Raw genomic sequence first — 22,813 nt, forward strand, 5'->3', positions numbered from 1 at the left:
TTCTTTACATTATATTTTTATATACAGTTGGTTTCTTATGAAGCAGTTTTTTAGTAAAGAATCTAATTGAATTTATTTAATTTAGGGCTCTGACTTTATCAGTAGTTTTTGTCGTACTAAAGATATTTTATATGTTTTTCATTGAAATGGAAATATGTATTAATTTTAAATCAATTTAAAATTAACCAGTAGAAATTTTCAGTTTTTCCCACATTTCTAATTTAAAAGTTGTCTTCATGCTTTGTTGTTGTATTTTATTTTAATCCTCAGGTGACAGAGGAGACCACAAAAATACTGCAGAACTTCGGCTATGTGTTTGAGCAGCGAGGACTGATAGCAGTGAAGGGTAAAGGAGAACTGATGACCTACTACCTCGTGGGCAAAGCTGCGACTCCCCAGCAAGTGAATGGTCAATCTCTGGACTACTCCAAGACAGAAGCCCAGACCAATACTTGAGTCTCTCCTGCAGACCTTATAGCCTTTAGGAGATAGAGGAAAACCTTTATATTTCCATAAAAAATCAGCAGCCACTCTCATCTGAAAAAAAGATACTTCTATCTTTAGATATATTCTCTATTTTAGATGCGATTCTCACGATACAGTGATAAAGCTACTTTTGTATACCAAGAATAACTCCATCACTTGTAGGTGTAGTTTTAATAACGGACTTGATTGTAGTTCTTGTGTGAAGATAAACTTACTGGGGGAGTGTATTCCCTCATTGATTTATATCGCCATTCATGGGATACCTCATGGTAATAGTCATGGGGATACCTCATTATAATGGTCATGAGGAAACCTCGTGGTAATAGTCATGGGGATACATCATGGTAATAGTCATGGGGATACATCTTGGTAGCAGTCATGGGTATACCTCGTGGTAACAGTCATGGGGATACCTCATGGTAACAGTCATGGGGATACCTCATGGTAGCAGTCACGGGGATACTTCACGGTAACAGTCATGGGGATATCTCATGGTAACAGTCGTGGTGATACCTTATGGTAACAATTATGGGGATACCTTATGGTAACATTCATGGGGGATACCTCATGGTAATAATAATGGGGATACCTCATAGTAACAGTCATGGGGATATCTCATGGTAACAGTCATGGAGATACCTCATGGTAACAGTCATGGGGATACCTCATGGTAACAGTCATGGGGATACCTCATCGTAACAGTCATAGGGATACCTCATCGTAACAGTCATGGGGATACTGCTCTTTTAAAGACTGTAACTGACAGTGACACAGCCATCAAGTGAAGGGGAGCCTTGGTGTCGGTGAAAGGTTCGTGATCCAAGGCATAGAATCTGCCCGTTCCTTTACCCCATTGTGGACCATCAGTGGCAGGTGTGAACCCTACATGTGTGACAGGTGTGAACCCTACATGTGTGACAGGTGTGAACCCTACACATGTGACAGGTGTGAACCCTACATGTGTGACAGGTGTGAACCCTATACGTGTGACAGGTGTGAGCCCTACATGTGTGACAGATGTGAACCCTACATGTGTGGCAGGTGTGAACCCTACATGTGTGGCAGGTGTGAATCCTACATGTGTGGCAGGTGTGAATCCTACATGTGTGGCAGGTGTGAATCCTACATGTGTGACAGGTGTGAACCCTACACGTGGAAAGGGTATTCACCAGACACAGCTCATACCTGTGGAGGTATGTCTCATCTGTAAATAAAGCCTCAGATTTCTAGCCATCCTCATCCGTAGAGATACTCCCTCATCCGTAGAGATACTCCCTCATCCATAGAGACATTGCCTCATCCGTAGAAACATTCCCTCATCCGTAGAGATACTCCCTCACCCGTAGAGATATTCCCTCATCCGTAGAAACATTGCCTCATCCGTAGAGACTTTCCCTCATCCGTAGAAACATTGCCTCAACCGTAGAGACATTCCCTCATCCGTAGAGACATTCCCTCATCCATAGAGACATTACCTCATCCATAGAGACATTCCCTCATCTGTAGAGACATTGCCTCCTCCATAGAGACATTACTTCATCCGTAGAGACATTGCCTCATCCGTAGAGACCTTCCCTCATCTGTAGAGACACTCTCTCATCCGTAGAGACATTCCCTCATCCGTAGAGACATTCCCTCATCCGTAGAGACATTCCCTCATCCGTAGAGACATTCCCTCATCCGTAGAGACATTCCCTCATCCATAGAGACATTCCCTCATCTGTAGAGACATTCCCTCATCCATAGAGACATTCCCTCATCCATAGAGACATTCCCTCATCCGTAGAGACATTCCCTCATCCGTAGAGACATTCCCTCATCCGTAGAGACATTCCCTCATCCGTAGAGACATTCCCTCATCCGTAGAGACAGCATGTCCTAACCTTTAGGAACGTTCCTAATATAGGAACTTTCTATCAACTGTAGGAACATTCGCCTGTAGGAACAGGTGAGTGTTCCTACACGAACATTCTCTCACCCTACAGGAACATTCTCTCACCTGTAGGAACATTCTCTCACCCTACAGAAACATTCTCTCACTTGTAGGAACATTCACTTGTAGGAGCATTCACCCGTAGCAACATTCACCTACAACCATCACCTCTACACATCCGTCACGTGTAAATATATCCCAGCCTATAACACCACCTGTCTTACCACACATACTGACAATTATACATTTTAAGAATTCTATGTACGAAAATTATTTTCGGAATTATATATGTATATATATAATATAGAACTCGGATTCATTTTATTTGATTATTATAATGTAAATAAGATTATTTACAACCCAAGAAGACAAAATGAGGAAATAATTGACAAATATCTTTGTTAAGTAATAATTTTGCTCAAAAAGCACATTAATTGTTTTGTTCATTGTGTGGAGAGAAAACTAATATATTGCCTGTTTTAGGTGGGTAAATATTTGGAGAAGAATTTATGCAAACGTTAGTTTTATCATTGGTGATTTTGTTAATTTATATATGTATACATATATTATAAATCTGCTATTGTGTGTGTATACTCACCTGTTTGTACTTATCTGTTTGTGGTTGCAGGGGTCGAGTCAGTGTGTGTGTTACCATTTTGTTCTACGCACATGTCGATTAGACACTAGGCCTTTTGTATATGCGTACATGTACTCACCTATTTGTACTCTTCTATTTGTGGTTGCAGGGGTCGATTCATAGCTCCTGGCCCCGCCTCTTCACTGATCCCTACTAGGTCTTCTCTCTCCCTGCTCCATGAGCTTCATTAAACCTCGTCTTAAAACTATGTATGGTTCCTGCCTCCACTGCATCACTTTCTAGGCTATTCTACTTCCTAACAACTCTATGACTAAAGAAGTACTTCCTAACATCTCTCTGACTCATCTGAGTCTTCAACTTCCAATTGTGACCCCTTGTTTCTGTGTCCCATCTCTGGAACATCCTGTCTCTGTCTATCTTGTCAATTCCTCGCAGTATTTTGTATGTCGTTATGTCTCCCCTAACCCTCCTGTCCTCCAGTGTCGTCAGGCCGATTTCCCTTAACCTTTCTTAGTAGGACATTCCCCTGATCTCTGGAACTAGCTTTGTTGCAAACCTTTGCACTTTCTCTAATTTCTTGACGTGTTTAAAAAAACCATACCACGGGCGGGATTTGAACCCGCGGTCAGGGAGTCTCAAAATTCCAGACCGCGGGTTCAAATCCCGCCCGTGGTATGGTTTGTTTGCAATCGTGTCATTACGATTTCGTGAGTCATGTTGACGTGTTTAATCAGGTGTGGGTTCCAAACTGGTGGTGCATACTCAGGTATGGGCCTGACGTACGCGATGTATAGTCTTGAATGTGTGTGTGTGTATACTCACATGTTTGTGGTTGCAGGGTCGATTCACAGCTCCTGGCCCCGCCTCTTCGCTGGTAACTACTAGGTCCACTCTCCCTACTCCAAGTGTGATTGAGTCTCAGCTCCTGGTTTTGCCTCTTGACACTTGCTGGATTTACTCCTTAGCCTCATGGCCCCTGGCATGCCTATTCTTAAAACTATGTATGGAACCTGCCTAAACTACTTCATCCAGGTCATTCCACTTCCTGACCACCTTCAGGCTGATGAACTACTTCCTGACAGCCATGTGATTCATCTGTATAACTTCGAATTGTGCTCTCAAATATCTATTTTCCAAATCTCAGTCCCTGTCCACCCTACCGTGTACTCTGAATATTTTTAATGTTACCATCGTGTCTCCCCTGGTTCTTCTATCATCGAATGTCATTACATCCAATTCTTTAGTCTCTCCACATAGCTCATACCCCTTTGTTCTCGGACTAGTCTCATTGCATACTTCTGCACTTAACACGCTTTATCAAGTGCGAGTTCCATGTTGATGCTACACACTCACACACATGTGTCCTATATACTGTAGGGCGTGAAAGACTCTTAGTTGAGACTCCTGAAAGTCAGATTTGCCAAATAAGTATTTTCCATGAAGGATATTTAGTTGGTGTGCCTCTGGCAACATGCTGGGCACTATGTTTACGCCCAAGGTCTTCCTCCTGAGAGAGGTTTGCAACCTCTCTTCTGAATCTTTACTCAGTCTCCAGTCTTCTTACCCTTTCCCCACTTTTCATAAACTTTCATTTGCTGGTGTTGAATTCCAGTAGCCACTTATCTCTTCAGTCCCAGAGTTTGTCCAGATCTATTTGTAGCCTTTCCTTTTCCTCATCGGTTTCTGTTTTCATTAATTTTACATCATCTACGAAAAGGGATACATTTGACTGACTACTCTCTCTTCTTTGGTGTGGTTGACATATTACAGAAATAATCCTGTCCCTGATACATATCCTAGCAGAACCCCACTTGTTTACGTTATCCCATCCTGAGGTCGCTTTTCAGTCACTTGGATTCCTTCCCATAAGATACACTAACCAACTGTAACATATTCAGTGGGGTATGGTAGTTTAATATCTTTATGCACTTCATACCCATCCTGTAGGTGGTAGTCAAAAGATTTTACAGTTACATATTGTGTCCGGGGACTGGGCCACAAAATTCTGACGGCCGAACGAGTTACAGTGGTAATGATAAGATAAAATTTTCTTCGGATTTTTAACCCCGGAGGGTTAGCCACCCAGGATAACCCAAGAAAGTCAGTGCGTCATCGAGGACTGTCTAACTTATTTCCATTGGGGTCCTCAATCTTGTCCCCCAGGATGCGACCCACACCAGTCGACTAACACCCAGGTACCTATTGGTTGCTAGGTGAACAGGACAACAGGTGTAAGGAAACGCATCGAAAATTTTCCACCCACCGGGAATCGAACCCGGGCCCTCCGTATAAATAATGAGTTATTTATACAGACATGAAACAGGTCACACACACAGTGGGTGAATGTATCGAGTGGGGTTCGATAAGGATCAGTCCTAGGTCCAATGCTGTTCCTAGTATATGTGAATGACATGATAGAAAGGATAGATTCAGAGGTGTACCCTGTTCGCAGACGATGTGAAACTAATGAGGAGAATATAAGTGGGAGAGCATCAGGTAAGCCTACATGGGGATTTGGACAGGCTGCAAGTCTGGTCCCACAAATGGCTCCTGGAGTTTAACCACAACAAGTGCAAAGTCATGAAGTTTGGGGAAAGACAAAGAAAACCGCAGACAGAATACGGCCTAGCTGGTCCAAGGCTTCAAAACTCGCTTAAGGAAGAGGATTTTGGGGTGAGCATCATACCGAGCACGTCTGAGGCGTGCATCAACCAAATAACGCCTGCAATATATGGGTGCCTGGCAAACCTAGAAACAGCGTTATGTAAGGAGTCATGTAAGACATTGTACGCGGTGAACGTTAGGCTCATATTGGAGTACTCAGCACCAGTATGCCACCCACACCTGATCAAGCACGTCAAGAAATTAGAGAAAGTGCAAAGGTTTGGAACAAGACTAGTCCCAGAGCTAAAGGACATGTCTTATGAGGAGAGGTTAAAGGAAATCAACCTGACGACACTGGAGGACAGGAAGGTTAGTGGAGGGGGTACATGATAACGACATATAAAATACTGAGAGGACTTGACAAGGTGGATAGGGACAGAATGTTTCAAAGATGGGTCTCGGTACCAAAGGATCACAACTGGAAGTTAAAAACTCAGATGAGTCACAAGGATGTTAAAAAGTATTTCTTCAGTCATAGAGTTGTCAGAAAGTGGAACAATCTGGAGAGTGATATAGTGGAGGCAGGATCCATACATAGCTTTAAGAAGAGGTACAATAAAACTCATGGAGCAGGGAGAAAGTGGACCTAGTAATGATCAGCGAAGAGACTGGGTCAGCAGCTATGACTCGACCCCTGCAACCACAAATAGGTGAGTACTCTCTCTCTCAGCTATCGCTTCCTCCCTCATAATTGTTGAGGTTCAAAGGTAGTGTTAACTCATACACACAGGATGCAGGACAAGCTTTCATTATCCTCATCTTTCTCATGAGTGGTGTTCAATTTAATGAGTTTGTTATGCACCACACTCATCCTGTGGACGGCAATAAGTGTATTTAGGTACAGGTACACATAAATACAGTTACATAAATTATCATACATAGTAACATGTGCAAAACAACGACAGGGGGAGTTGAATGATAGCTCTAGGCCTTTCGTGTTGCAATCAGCACACCAGGAGCTTACAGTGTTGCAGAAATGAGTAGGAGGTCCCAACAGATTCGTTCAGAGGAACGTTCTTCCTAAGAATGTTCCTCTGAACGAATCTGATGGGACTTACTATTCATTACTGCAACACTGCGAGCTCCTAATGATGTGAAAAGCCTAGAGCTGTCATTCAATTCTCCCTGTGTGTTTTTTTTTTTATACAGGGTTTGACAAGGTTAGATTAAAGATCCCTAGTTTTATTGACAAGCTGTTTACAGGTTAAGGATTCCTAACTTTATTGACAAGCTAAGAGCTGTTACCTACATCAGCTCATCTGAAAGCATTTTTATTATGAAACATATAAGTAGGGGACAGGATGAAGTTGGAGCCAACTGTGGGCCAGAATTTTTATTTGATCACCTGACTTTATCTCCTTGACATCATAATGCTGTACGAATGTGTTCTATACTCAGTCATCCTGGGGATAAATGATCTCAGATGAAGTGATATTCTGGAGAAGGGTACAGCCAGAGTGAAGTTGCTGCTTGCTGCCCGTCTTGTGGTATAGAAGCTTGCTTCACGCTGTCCTCGAAGTGGATCCAAGTGTGGTACTTTGACAATATTATTTTGCATCTTGTATCGCTTGTTCGCGATTTTTGCGTGATAAATGGGCTTAATTATTTACAAACATTATCTCTCAGTCTACCGCAGGATTCAAACCTACACACTGCGTTTTTCATGCAGAATGTGCAGGTTCGAATCCTGCTGTGGACTGATATATAATGATGGTGACGTCAATTTCCATTGCAGTTCTTGTAATATCTTATTGCTTAAACTTATAAAGTTGAAACAGCTAAGTAGCTCAACTGTGTGAAAATCAATTACAATAAAAGAAGATATACTAGGAATGAGGTAAACTGAGTTATTTGCATTAATGGGTGCAGGGACTAGACACCTATTTGATTTGATTTGATGTGTAATGGTGGCTAAGTAAGTTAGTGGTATTGAAATACACCATTTTGTTCTGATTACAATTGTTAGTTGGTAATCTAGACATGAATTCAGTCACACAACAATGCACTGTAGTTTACATGTGGTTGTGAATTATATTATTTTAGCAGGGGAACAGATGAATTTAGACAAGATTAAGTGCTTTACGAGTTATTTACAATAGGCAAAATTAAAGTATTTCATTATGATAAAGCTTCAATTGCTCCTTTTTTTTTGTAATTTATCATCGTAGTCCCTCTAATGTTGACTTAAATTTACACTGGTGGTCCCTGCAGCGGCAGTGTAAACAAGGCTTTACTAGGTGTTAGTGGCTGATCTTCTACATTAATGTCAGTAAGTTTATTTAGGTGCGGGTACACATGAATATAATTATCATACCTAGTAACACATGTGTAAATTATCCAGGATGACCCAAAAAGAGTCAGAGTGACTCTTTTTTTTTCCATTTGGATTCCTGACTTATTTCCATTGGGAGTGTTCTTCCTAGTCCCTTCGTCTGCTGCTGTGACCACTGACCAGGTCTGAGTTTGTTAAATAAGGCTGATGACCTGGTAGATTGAAGGTCGTTAAATGACCTGCTGGTAGACTGATGGTCGTTAAATGACCTGCTGGTAGACTGATGGTCGTTAAATGACCTGCTGGTAGACTGATGGTCATTAAATGACCTGCTGGTAGACTGATGGTCGTTAAATGACCTGCTGGTAGACTGATGGTCGTTAAATGACCTGCTGGTAGACTGATGGTCGTTAAATGACCTGCTGGTAGACTGATGGTCATTAAATGACCTGCTGGTAGACTGATGGTCGTTAAATGACCTGCTGGTAGACCAATGGTCGTTAAATGACCTACTGGTAGACTGATGGTCGTTAAATGACCCGCTAGTAGACTGATGGTTGTTAAATGACCTGCTGGTAGACTGATGGTCATTAAATGACCTGGTAGACTGATGGTCATTAAATAACCTGGTAGACTGATGGTCGTTAAATGACCTGCTGGTAGACCAATGGTCGTTAAATGACCTGCTGGTAGACCAATGGTCGTTAAATGACCCGCTGGTAGACTGATGGTTGTTAAATGACCTGGTAGACTGATGGTCGTTAAATGACCCACTGGTAGACTGATGGTCGTTAAATGACCTGCTGGTAGACTGATGGTCGTTAAATGACCTGCTGGTAGACCGATGGTCATTAAATGTTCTGGTAGACCGATGGTCGTTAAATGTTCTGGTAGACCGATGGTCGTTAAATGTTCTGGTAGACCGATGGTCGTTAAATGATCTGGTAGACCGATGGTCATTTAATTGATAGATTGATGGTTGTTAATTGAATAACCTGATAGATCAATGGTCATTAATTGAATAACAACCTGATAGATCAATGGTCATTAATTGAATAACCTGATAGATCCATGGTTGTTAAGCCCAATAAGGAAGGATGGTTACTGTGCAGCCTTAATAACCCTAGTGTAGTTGATAGGCTTTAAACCCCATTAATCAACCAATCAACCACAGCTCTAAAAACAATAGTAAATGAACTCTTTGTCCCACTATACCATTTTGCCACAGTAGTAATAGTGAGTATTTACTAGTGAGAAAGAAGCAAGAGCGAGGAGTGAGAGATTATCATCATCAGTAGTCATGTGTAAGCAATGCTACCGCTTCACACATTAAGTGTCCATGGTTCGATCCCCAGCAAGGGTGGAAACATTGTATGTGTTTCCTTACACCTGTTGTCCTGGTCACCTAGCAAGCAAGTAGGTACCTGGGTGTTAGTCAACTGGTCTATGGGTGGCATCCTGGGGAAAAAGATTAAGAACTCCATATGGAAGTAAGACAGCACTGCATTTTTTGGGTTATCCTGGGTGACTAACCCTCCAGGGTTAAAAATCTGAACAAAATCTTTTATCTTATCTCGTAAGCTGGGAAGATGAGAAATACCATGAAACGGGGTTAAAGAGTAGTTTTGAAAAATGGTTTAAAGAACTAACAAGTTGAAGAATGAGACACTTGGGCAACATTTTGATAATCTTTACTGAGGAAATGTTTTGCCACACAATAGCTTCATCAGTCCAGTACAATGAAGAATGGTGAAAATAGAAGAGTAGTTTGAGGTAATCAGTCCCTCAGTTTGGAATCAGTGTGTTCAATCCAAGTGTCTCATTCTTCAAAAAGTAGGTTAGACAGGTACATGAGTGGGTGAGTTACACCTGTCAGCAAGTTTATTTAGGTGCAATTTTTGGATGATTACAGTTGTCTTGCATAGTAACTTGTGTGTAAATTTGGGTCCTTGAAACTTGCCTAGCATAGTCCAGTAGGCCTGCTGCCATGTTCCTTAATTTTTGTGTTTTCAATTTACTTCTGTTCAAAATATATATTTCAGATAGTAGTAATGGTAGTACAAGATTTTATTATGATTATTAATCTGGAGTGTTAGTAACTCAAAGCCAAGTGGTGTGGATTATTTCACTTGCAGTCCTTTTAGCCTCTTACCCAGGATGCAGCTCATTAGCTGCCTGACACCCAAATATGTACCTACTTATCGTTAGGTGTGAGAAAACATGCCCAACATTTCTTCCCATGTCAGGGATTGAATCATGATCTCATGTATGTGAGCTGAAGCAGCTGTCAGCAATCAGTTAACACCCAGGTACCTAATTTCTGCTAGGTGGACATTGATAACAGGTGTAAGGAAACATTTCTGCTCATTTCAGGATTGAGCCCAGTTCCTTCAGATGTAAGCAGAAGGTGCTAACACTTGAGACATAAATTTGTAAATTTGTCCTAACGTTCTGAGGGTACATAAATATTTCTGGCAGTCAACCATAGTATATTATATAAAGTAACCTAGGATAACCCAGTAAAGCCATATGTAAATAGTACAGTGAAACCTCGATTAAACAGACTAATGGAGGAGAGGAGGGTGTCCAGTAATGCCAGTTGTCATTTAAATTGAAATGATGAGATTCTTTGTCCATGGTCATAATAATAATGAACAATTCTGGATTCAACTTTTTTGTCCATTAATTTTAAACTCAATTAATTTTAAACCATAACAGTAACAAACAATTGTGAATTTAACCCCTTGACTGTCGCAACCCCAAATCCTGAGATGTCTCCCGGTGTCACAAAATTTCCCCCAAAAAAAAAAAAATATTTTTTCTTATGAAATGATAGAGAATCTTTTCCTGATTGTAATGATGCCAAAAGAACGAAATTTGATGGAAAACTGACGGAATTACGCTCTCGCGAAGTTAGCGACCTAAGCGATATTTAAGAATCTGCGATTTCGTCCAATTTGAGCTCTATTTTTGGCTAATTCTATTGTTCCAGTCGACCAAACTCATAGCTATTTCTTTAGAACTCCATTTTTTTTCTATCGATTGAGTACAAGAAACTACTCATTTACCAATTTCAACTACCCAGTAACATGGTCAGAAGTTTGCAATTTGGCTAATTTCACGAAAAAAAAAAAATGCCAATTTCAAAATAGGGTCCAGAATGAACAATGCAGACATTCCTGGCTCTAAAATAATATTTTCTTTGTTCATCAGTCATGTCTCCAGGCCCCTCTGATATTACTCTTGCTTTCTATTTTGAATTTTTATTCAAACAAAAAATAGAAGATTTACTGCAATATTGTAATAATTGTATAAATAATGTCAACCCATTCATGAGTGCATATTAGAATGGCTACTTGGACATTTATTGGAAAATGACATCATTTGTTTACTTTTGAACATCGGCAAAAATCAAACATTTCCCCTACTTTGAGCTCCATTTCAAGGTTCTTTTCATAGTAAAACCAATCAAAGTCACCTCTATTTCTATAATATGTTTTCCATACTATCAAATGAGACCAAGAAAACGAGAATACAACCATAAATAATATACGAAAATAGACCACAAAGTCGGCATTTTAATTAAAAAAACTGTCGTAGTTTTTTTTTTTCTCATTGTGCACTGCGTGCTGCAGGATTTTTTTTTATATGGTGCACACTGACCACGCAGACCCATTCTGTCACATGTGGGCCTACCAGCTTTCTCCTGCTTGATTTGAAGCCGCTAGAATTTATGAGTATATATACATAAAAAACGGTGGCTCGTAAGACGTATATATACGACCGAAACAGTCAAAGGGTTAAGGAACTTTGTGTGTTTCCTGAGGAAGACCCTTAAAAGGACCACAAGGGAAATAAACCACATTGAGTGGCTTTTTGGATTACCCTGGGGTACTCTCTCCAAGATTAATAATCCAAATAGTCTTCTTGTACTTCCCCTCACTAGCACTGTACTAACATGAATAGAGAAAGGTAACTAGTATATTAATTTTCACATTTAACCCACAAATTGGAAATAAAGTAAATCTTTTTTCAACCTTTCAGTCCATTCCAGGCCATTATCAAATTGCTCACATTTTGATAATGATCCATGGAAGACCATAAGTCTAAATATTTATCTCCCTTACGGGAGCTCTTTTTACATAAGTGTTGGAGGAGTATGATCTTTGTTGTTGTTGTGGCTGTGCTATGTAGGTTTCATCTACCTCAGGGAACACTTGTCATTCAAAGGCTAAACTAAGCATTGCCCTCTTCATTTGCCATGTGCAGTAACTCATGTATTCCTTGTTTTTGCTTGCCTAGAGGTTGAGCCTACCCGTGAAGCTGTGGCCCTCTGACAGGCAACGTACTTCTTTGGTATGAGAATAGAAGTGAAACAGAAGGTTCGGTTCTGGTCCCACTAAATTAATTGATTGTTCTTGCATCACTCCACACTGTCTGTAAGACTCTGTATTTGACTAGGGCTAAGTGAGCATCAGAAGGTGGGGTATCCTTTCTCTTCTGTGGCTGTGCCTTTCTATTATCACTAGCTTCTTTTTAGCAAAATTGTAAATCTTTCCTTGGTCTTGATAGTGAATGGGGAATGGAGAACTGAAATTTAATTATTATTTTATAAGTACAGTATTATTAATGGTTTCTCTACACCATCCCTGACTACAACTCTGGCTTCTCGTAACTTTGAGGCAGTGTGCAAGTCATCCTTGTGATACCCGAGAATATTCTTCTCATTTTGCCATTGAAACAACTATGGCCTACTGCTGTTTCACATCCTGTTCTTTATACTGTATTTCTTGACCACTACCTCACTATAATAGGAAATTTCCACATAACATGTATGGCCCACAAATCTGATCAGAATTTCTCACACTTCAACCCAGTGAAACTTCAAATATGCTGTGGGATTATGAAGTCAGTCGGGAGATTGTGACTGCAGCTGACCCTGGGGTCCCTTACCATACATATCACAATGGTGTGTGCACTGCAGGTTGATGATGTTATGCATAATTAGATGACAAGCCACTGTTCTTAGATATATTCAGCTTAATACAGTATATGCTATGGAATTGTCATCCTTTTTCAGTTGTCCATTATTGAGCATTTCATGTGTATGCAGATGATATTTTCTTGGAATTGCAACTGCAAAGCTATTCATCCTCAAAGTACAGTAGACACTTTTGTCTATTCTGCATGAGGACACCTTAAATACTCAAGCAGTGTTGCAAAGTTAACTTTTGATGGCCGCTAGTGTATTGAGCAGGTAACTCCTTAACAGCAACAGAGCTGTTACCTACTCCCCAGCAGTGCCATCAGTGCTGGCTTTCTGGACACCCTGCTAAACATTGTTAGCTGTATATAAAATGCCCTGACTGCACCTCCCATGCTCATAATGAACCTTGCCAACTGCGTACCCTTTACTGTCTGAAGTGTGCTAGGACTCATTCTGCCTATTTTTATTCATGTCCTGTATTCCTTAAGGAATGCAAGATCTGCCTCCTAAAGGAAAAATAGGGCATGTCATGTGGTCTGTCCATAGATCATCTTCACAGAACTGCCCAGGATTTCGTAGGTTCCTGTGGTTTTCCAACCTCCATTTGATTCATACACTTCCCCTCTATTTTTTATACATAAATTTGAAGAGCTCTCCTCTGAAACTCATCCCTCATTTTCTGATTCCATGCAGCTTACATAGTCTTTTTTTTGTTATCAGGTGATAGAGGTGGAAGTTCATGCAGGACCACCACCACTTGCTGAGTCAGCTCCAGTTCTTAAAGCTTTTTCTTCCCTGCTTGCTTCCTCCCCCTCCTCAGTACAGCACAATATGTATATCCATTCTGTACACTAACTCTTCTGAAATTTCTGTGATTCCTACCTGCTCACTTTGCAGTAAATATCCTACATCCTCTTCAGCCCCTATGGTGAATGTATTGAAGATACAAGTCTCCTATTACTTCCCCAGCAGTCATCCCAGTTCTCCGTGTAGAGAGTCACCTCTTGCACTTTCCACATCACCATTTTTCCTCTTTGTAATCTGTGATAGAAGCCATCACAGTTTCCATAAATAATATACTCACCTTTCTGTAGATCCTGATTGCTTCACTGACTCTGGATGTCACCCATGTAATTTTAAGGCATTAAACAGCATGAGGATTTACCCTGCCTAACATAACCCTTAAACATCACATTCTAATGGTTTTTGTAAGTCTACTCTACCTACTTCTAACTTCCCCCACCCTTATGTTACCTCCTCACAGACAACTTATCCTGTTAGCAATCCACACACTGTAAGTCTTGAATGACCACTTGCTACCCCCAGAGCTTGATTTCATTGATCATTCACTTGCATAAAGTTTAGTCAACTTTTTTGTTTACTTAAGCTACATATCTATTTTACATTGGAATATTAGAGGTTATGGAGGAAATTGGAGAGAACTCCAGGTGCTTATCTCCCACTTGTCTCTTGTATACATTTGCTTCCAAAGACTAATTTTTTCCAGGGTATTGGCTATCCTATCTCTGGCTATATTCTTTTACACTTCATCCTTACCCTGTTAAAAGTGGTATTCCTTCCACCTTATCATATAACTCCCTTCAATTCCTAGTGTCTTACTTCGAACCAATACATTTTTTTTTTTAGGTTTAATAGTTACCCAAAATGCATTGCATAATTAGTGGCTTTCTTTTGTGCCTACCAATGTATTATTTGATGTGAATGACATTGTGTATGGCATAAAGAAATAAACATCATCATTATTATTATTATTATTATTATTATTATTATTATTATTATTATTATTATTATTATTATTATTATTATTATTGTTGTTGTTGTTTGAGGTGGATCTCACTGAGACACTTGTGGTAACCTCTTGGAGTCATTTCATACCCCTTTACTTTTGTTTCTGAAATACTGGAACCTTGTTCCCTCTCGTTGCCACATCATTCCCCATTTCATACTGTTTGGTTTCCCCTGTCCCTGTCTGACAAACTTTTAAATTTCTTGGCTTCTACTTTGATCAGAGGATGTTTTGGAAATTATATGTGACAGGCTTGAAAGCTCTCTCTCTTAGCAGACTGAATGTACTTGAAATTTTGTCATGTTTTACCCGCGAGCCAGTAGGCAAGTTCTTCATCTTCATATGACCTTGGTTCTATCAGAACTTGATTAGTGATCAGACATGTTTATCTGCTTCAGCAGTGGTTGTTTCCAAGTTTGATTACATCCATTATCAAGGATTATGTCTGTGTCTTTCATTCCCATTAGAAAACCCCTATATATAGTTTGCAAGACCATTGTGGCACTCATTTTCAGCATTATGTTGTTCACTTTTACAATGTTTATGGCCCTGCAACCTACAGAATAATGGGACGTTAATGCTGACACTCAACCCTTCTTTATCACTGCCTCTTAATCTCTACCTTCAGACTCTAGTTGCTTTTAATTTGCCTTCCATTTCTATTCACCCTGTTTATTTTTTTTTTCCAATCCACCTTGGGAGATACCAATAATTAGAGCATGTACCTCCTTCCTTCACTTTCCAGAGTATTGTACATCTGCTGTGAACAAGTGCTCCCTCCTCCTTGGGCCTTTTCAATTACTCTTTCATGCTACTGTTGTGTACACTGCAGTTTTTTTGAATACTATCATCCCTATTATGCAAATCGTTTTGCGCAGATTCATTATGAGAGTTCTTTTTCCATTCGTAATTCCATATATGCAATTTATGGCCACCATATGCAATACGTATGGTTTGCTGGTTTGCTAAACTCACTTATTGTGTGTTAAGTGTTTATAGCCAAACTGAGCTTAATGCAGATGCTAGAGGCCTGGAACATATCTTCAGCATAAAAAGAGGGAAATTATTTCCCAGTAAAAGTAGGCCTTAGACAAGGATGTGTGATGTCACCGTGGTTGTTTAATATATTTATAGATGGGGTTGTAAGAGAAGTAAATGCGAGGGTCTTGGCAAGAGGCATGGAGTTAAAAGATAAAGAATCACACATAAAGTGGGAGTTGTCACAGTTGCTCTTTGCTGATGACACTGTGCTCTTGGGAGATTCTGAAGAGAAGTTGCAGAGATTGGTGGATGAATTTGGTAGGGTGTGCAAAAGAAGAAAATTAAAGGTGAATACAGGAAAGAGTAAGGTTATGAGGATAACAAAAAGATTAGGTGATGAAAGATTGGATATCAGATTGGAGGGAGAGAGTATGGAGGAGGTGAATGTATTCAGATATTTGGGAGTGGACGTGTCAGCAGATGGGTCTATGAAAGATGAGGTGAATCATAGAATTGATGAGGGGAAAAGGGTGAGTGGTGCACTTAGGAGTCTGTGGAGACAAAGAACTTTGTCCTTGGAGGCAAAGAGGGGAGTGTATGAGAGTATAGTTTTACCAACGCTCTTATATGGGTGTGAAGCATGGGTGATGAATGTTGCAGCGAGGAGAAGGCTGGAGGCAGTGGAGATGTCATGTCTGAGGGCAATGTGTGGTGTGAATATAATGCAGAGAATTCGTAGTTTGGAAGTTAGGAGGAGGTGTGGGATTACCAAAACTGTTGTCCAGAGGGCTGAGGAAGGGTTGTTGAGGTGGTTCGGACATGTAGAGAGAATGGAGCGAAACAGAATGACTTCAAGAGTGTATCAGTCTGTAGTGGAAGGAAGGCTGGGTAGGGGTCGGCCTAGGAAAGGTTGGAGGGAGGGGGTAAAGGAGGTTTTGTGTGCGAGGGGCTTGGACTTCCAGCAGGCATGCGTGAGCGTGTTTGATAGGAGTGAATGGAGACAAATGGTTTTTAATACTTGACGTGCTGTTGGAGTGTGAGCAAAGTAACATTTATGAAGGGGTTCAGGGAAACCGGCAGGCCGGACTTGAGTCCTGGAGATGGGAAGTACAGTGCCTGCACTCTGAAGGAGGGGTGTTAATGTTACAGTTTAAAAACTGTAGTGTAAAGCACCCTTCTGGCAAGACAGTGATGGAGTGAATGATGGTGAAAGTTTTTCTTTTTCGGGCCACCCTGCCTTGGTGGGAATCGGCCAGTGTGATAATAATAAAAAAATAAAAAAAGAGGGACACCTTTAATGAGATGCAGGAGCATTTACCAGATGTGGCTAGTATTTTTTGCAGTAGAGTTGTGTGTTTCCTGTAGCCATCAACTTCATTGTGACTCTTCCCACTTTTTCCTTTGCTATCTCTGACTGTGTATGTTACAAGCTTTTCAGAACTTTGGCCCCTCACATCTCATAGTCCTTTGCATACAAGATTGGCTGTGTCACCTTTTCAGCATGCCTAGAGATATCTTTTGCTGGATCCCTGGTCTTTATGGTGTTCAGTGCAATGAATTTGCAGACTCCTCTGCATGTTCCACAGTTCAGGAACTATCTTTTGCAGGGATCTACCGCATTCAAGCTATTTTCCAGTTTTCTTTCAGCATTTAGGATTGATGGCAGAGTCATTGGTCTGCATTAAAAACCAAGTTGAGTTCATAGTCAACTTCTTTTCAGTACCATTCTGTTTGGAAAACAGTTTTAACATGAACTACATACAGCCTCTCCTCACTTAACGATGGAGTTCTGTTCCTAAGACCATGTTGGTAAAAGAATTTGTTGCTAAATGAGGAGCATACTAAAATGGTAGTGAGTTTATGTCAGCCATCTTTGATATTGTTTTAATGTCACATTTGCACCATTTATAACATTTCTGGTATATTTTTAAATGTTTATACAATAGTGTACTGTATATTGTAATAAGCAGAATAGAGGAAATCAGCGTTAATATACATTATTTAGGTATGCATACTGATCAGAGAACCCATCGTAAGTCCAAGTTGTCGGTAATTGAATATGTCCCTAAGTGAGGAGAGGCTGTATTGGCCACATGAGACACTCGTACAGCAGTTTTACCAATTCTCAAGAAGCAAGAATCTATTTCTGGTTTCTGTTTCAATGCCTGGTTGCCCTTACTTTGCTTGCTCAGCTTTCAGAAACCTTCCTTCAGCACTGACTTTTTGACTGAAACTGATTTATGCAAACTTTGACTTTGTAGCCTCTCCTCACTTAGTGACATACTTGTTTACCAACGCCTCAGACTTATGACGGGCTCTCTGACCAGTATTCATATCTAAATACTAATGTATATTAGAGCTGACTTCCTCTATTCTGCTTTTTTCAATATACAGTACACTACTGTATGAACATTTAAAAATATACCAGAAATGTTATAAATGGTGCAAAGGTGACATTAAAACAATATCAAAGATGGATGACACAAACTCACTACCATTATAGTATGCTCCTCACTTAGCGACGAATTTGTTTAATGACGTGGTCTTAGGAACGGATCTCTGTCATTAAGTGAGGAGAGGCTGTACTTGTTAGCTTTACACTACTTCTCTTTGCCAATAGCTTCCCTCAAGCTTGCAGTGCCATATGACCCATTTGGGTTTGGCACTTTTTTTGTTAGTATTCAGTAATAATACTATTCATGATAATTAAAATGTGTCACTTTAAAGGAGGGGGCCTTGATACCAGTGAAGGGCTCCTAATCCTAATAAATAATAATACCCACTTTGATGAAATCTCTTTTCCTTCCATTACCCAAGTGCTGTATGACCCCTATGGGTTTAGCACTTCCCCTGAATATAATAATATGGCATTATTGTCTCCAGTTTGTGCTTTAGCTGGGAATTGTTCTGGGCATGTTATTGTGATGTATATTTTTTATGTGCTCTTGCCATTCATGATCATATAAAATGCAAATTCATTTTCAGTCTCAAAATACAGTACTATTCATCTTACATTATGTGTTAATGATTAACTTTAAGACATTCAGAATTGTTAGAGTATTTTAAATTATGATTTTTAGTAGATTTGGGATGAATCTATTTGTAGATGAAGTAAGTTCTCTTATGAAGCTCCTATACCTAGTGCAGTTTTTTGTATATGCATTGGAAAAAGTGCATCCAAAATTGAATAGTGCATAAATAGACCTTCATGGTACGGTACGTACTATTCAGTTTTGTGTGCACGTTTTCAGTTACACTGGCAGAAAACTGAAATATATATAGAATAGCTATATAAGAGCTTACAGTAATTACAAGCTTAATTAGCAGTAGTACCACCACACCATAGTAGATTAAAAAAAAACCAGAATCACATCAATAAGTTTTCTTTAAGGTCATACAGTGTAAGCGAACACAGATGGAAAAAGTATAAATTAACATTAAAATTCTTTAATGTGAAAAGGATCATTAAGTGATTAAAATATATTAAAAAGTATGTATGATTTCAGTTAAATAAGGACAAAACTATTTTTTTTAAGAGAATAGCATTATAATAAATTGTAAGGTTGAGCAATAAGTTTTAGTAGACCTATACTAAGAGGGATCACTATCAACCCAGTAGTCTGGGGGTTGGGGGGGGCTGTAGGCTTACACTGAAAAGGGATGCTAGCAACCCGATTAACCATAGGGTGGTAAATAGGCCTACATTGTTAGTCAGATAATAAGTAGGCCAGCACTTAGAGGGAACATTAGCAACCAAGATGGGAAGTAGCCTACACTGAGAGGGAACATTAGCAACCAGGTTAACCCAAGATGGGAAGCACCTGCACTGAGAGGGAATATTAGTAACCCAAATGACCAGTGAGGGATAAATAGGCCTACAGAAAGAGGGAACATTAGCAACCCATAAGAATCACAGCACTCATACAAATGTTTGGGATCAATTCTGTTTAAAATATTTTCCTGTCTACACTAGCTCTCAGTAGAGATTGTGAACCTAGAAAGTACATTGAATATTAGTATACACAGTATATTCTACATAAGCTGCACTTGTAGTTAGCATGTAGACATGTATGCATGCTAGGCACACATATATATACCATCTTCAAAGATATATGTATATATAATTACTATTAAATATGGACAAATCTAGTCAAAATATCTATGAGCTCTTAAGTGAAAATGTTGAACATTAAACACCACTCTAGATCATTATTTTTATTGACATACAGTATAGCAAGTGGTAAAGTCATAATATATATTTTTTAGAAAGTATAGTTTTTGGTTCATTTGTGTAGAGTAAAAATACTTTAGGTCAGTCTTATTATTTCATTGTTTTATGTAAATATCTATTCAATTAAAACTGAATGTTTTCATAAATTTTGGTTTTATTTCGGCTCTGTACTTCCTGTAGTAAGTTATTCAAGTGCAGAGAGGAGATAAAAATGCATATAACTGAATTATTGTTTAAATTTCTCAGATTATTTCATGACTGTATGTAAGTGTATATACAGTAAAAAAAAACGAATGTTCTTACAAATTAAGACACTTAAAATTGTATTAATATAAATTTGAGAGGTTAGATAATTTATATTAACATTTTATGTAGCCTCCTGAGGCATGTCTTTTGTTATTCCACTGCCTCACATAGGTTGCTTATATTCCTCAAGATCAACACATCCTCAAAACATCCCATCAACCATGAACATTGTTCTCCAACACTTTACAGGATTTACAATGTATAAACTAAATTACGTACACTGAAGAATTCCTAACTGCCAAATATTATATGTAAATGTATGAATTTTCTTGTACATTTATTTAATAGTGTATTATAGTGCAAAGATACTTGTACTGTACTAGAGGGTGAAACACGTTGTTCACTTGTATACACCACTTGAAGTTTTTGAATGAATTCCTGCTCATCTGTGAAGTGGTTTGTTATATTCTTTATTGCTACATTAAAATAATAGAATTGACAATACAGAGGAAAATATACCATAGCAATAAGTAGCTATGTGTAATCCTTTGTTGAACTTTACTTAAAATGGAAGAAACTGTGAAAAGAAAATGTATGGTCACGTCTTGGTAAAATTGTAGTATGTATGTGACCTGACCAGCAGCAGTGTTCCAAAGTTCCCAACTGCCGGAATGTTCTTTGTTTTGGTGTCTTGTATACTGATAATGATTCTTAAGGTTGTGATAATATATGTGGCATCATCAACCAAACCATATGATTGATAGTTGCTGCCATGTACTGTAATAAAGTACTTTGCTGTCTATGTAATTTGAAGTGGAAAAATCTTAGTGTCGGTACTTATTAATTAATGTGTGTATTTTCAAATAAGATATTTTACGAGGGTGACATATCACTGGAAATAGGATATATTTTGTGACTATTTTTGTATATAGTATCTCCTCAATTTGTATAGTAATTTACTGTAGTGTTTTGAAGATGTAGCCTATATTTCAGGTATAGTGTTTTCTAATAAGTGTAAGTAATAGTGTTACTATAGAATTAATGTATATTTTCAGCAATTCCTTTATTTTATACAATCACTAATCTAGATCCATCCTTGTTATTTATGTAGAACAGTAAGCCCCATTTTTTATCTTTTAAAAATTAGAGTATAAACCACTAATGTTGACTGATGGCCTCTGTTGAGACAAGGAGTCGTGCATTAACCAGTCACCGTACACCATATATTTACCTGTGTCTGTAAGGTGTCATTTGTGTGCCACCAAGTGAAATTAGGTGTGTGGTTTGACTGTTTAAGATATATACTTGTATGTAATAATTAATATTTATAATTATCCTTAAATTCTCTAGATATATTTGTGTGCAAGTATACTAATCAAGGTTCTGTAGTAAGAGAAAGTTTTCATAGTTATTAAATACTCATGAGCAAGTATTTTGAAGCTTCCACCTTCTTTTCTGCAAAATTTGACATGAAATATTTATGTACCTGGGATGGTGTTTATGCAAGGCTCAATCATATACACTAATAAAAACAGTGACAACTGTAATGATTGAGAAGACACTGGAAATACACAACACATCACTCTTGAAGCAAAAAAAAAATTCGTAAGTTAGGAATGGTCACTGGTATCACTAGGTTCAACTAAATGTAATCTCAAGACTCTGCTCATTATGTTTAATCTTATACAGGAAGGCCCCTCTTATACAGCAGGCTAGGTCCCAGGCTACTGCTGTAAAGCAAAAAAAATCACTAACGTTAATCATAGCCTTTTTCACTTTCAAATGCATGTAAAAGCCTGATAACACGTTTACACTATCATAGTAAGTGAGCAATACAGCTAGGTCTTAAAAATTCACGCACAGTACACACACTACTTTTTTAAAGTATTTTTGTCTTTAGCTTATAGTGAGTGGTGAATATATTTATTGTAGGAAGTCTGAATAAATGAAGAATGGGTATAATTGAAAACTGCTGTATTAGTGAAACTCTTTAAAGCGAAGTGCTGTTAAGTGGGGCCTGTCTGTATCTATCAACAAGGTACAGTATACTTAAAATCACTGTTACATTACTGCACATTCACATTGTTGTGCTGTACTGTCATGGTACTCGCCTAGTTGTACTCACCTAGTTGAAGTTGCAGGGGTCAAGTCCTAGCTCCTGGCCCCACCTCTTCACTGGTCGCTACTACGTCACTCTCCCTGAACCGTGAGCTTTATCATACCTCTGCTTAAAGCTATGTATGGATCCTGCCTCCACTACATCACTTCCCAAACTATTCCACTTCCTGACTATGTGGCTGAAGAAATACTTCCTAACATCCTTGTGAATCATCTGTGTCTTCAACTTCCAACTGTGCCCCCTTGTTGCTGTGTCCCATCTCTGGAACATCCTGTCTTTGTCTACCTTGTCAATTCCTCTCAGTATTTTGTATGTTGTTATCATGTCTCCCCTATCTCTCCTGTCCTCCAGTGTCGTCAGGTCAATTTCCCTTAACCTCTCCTCATAGGACATACCCCTTAGCTCTGGGACTAGTCTTGTTGCAAACCTTTGCACTTTCTCTAGTTTCTTTACGTGCTTGGCTAGGTGTGGGTTCCAAACTGGTGCCGC

The 22,813-nt window shown here is 39.1% G+C and overlaps 1 protein-coding gene across 1 annotated transcript in view; it reads left to right on the forward strand.

The window, feature by feature from the left end:
* Positions 1–21,634, forward strand: part of LOC128697076 (Adenylate cyclase 3) — a 271,965-nt gene extending 250,331 nt beyond the window's left edge. The window contains exon 19 of the mRNA XM_070095170.1: positions 271–21,634. Coding sequence (XP_069951271.1) covers positions 271–456 — 186 coding nt within the window. The 3' untranslated portion in view covers positions 457–21,634. The remainder of the gene's footprint in view (positions 1–270) is intronic.
* Positions 21,635–22,813: the final 1,179 nt, after the last annotated feature.

This window comes from Cherax quadricarinatus, chromosome 49 (genome assembly GCF_038502225.1).
Source record: "Cherax quadricarinatus isolate ZL_2023a chromosome 49, ASM3850222v1, whole genome shotgun sequence".
In the NCBI taxonomy this organism is placed as follows: domain Eukaryota; kingdom Metazoa; phylum Arthropoda; class Malacostraca; order Decapoda; family Parastacidae; genus Cherax; species Cherax quadricarinatus.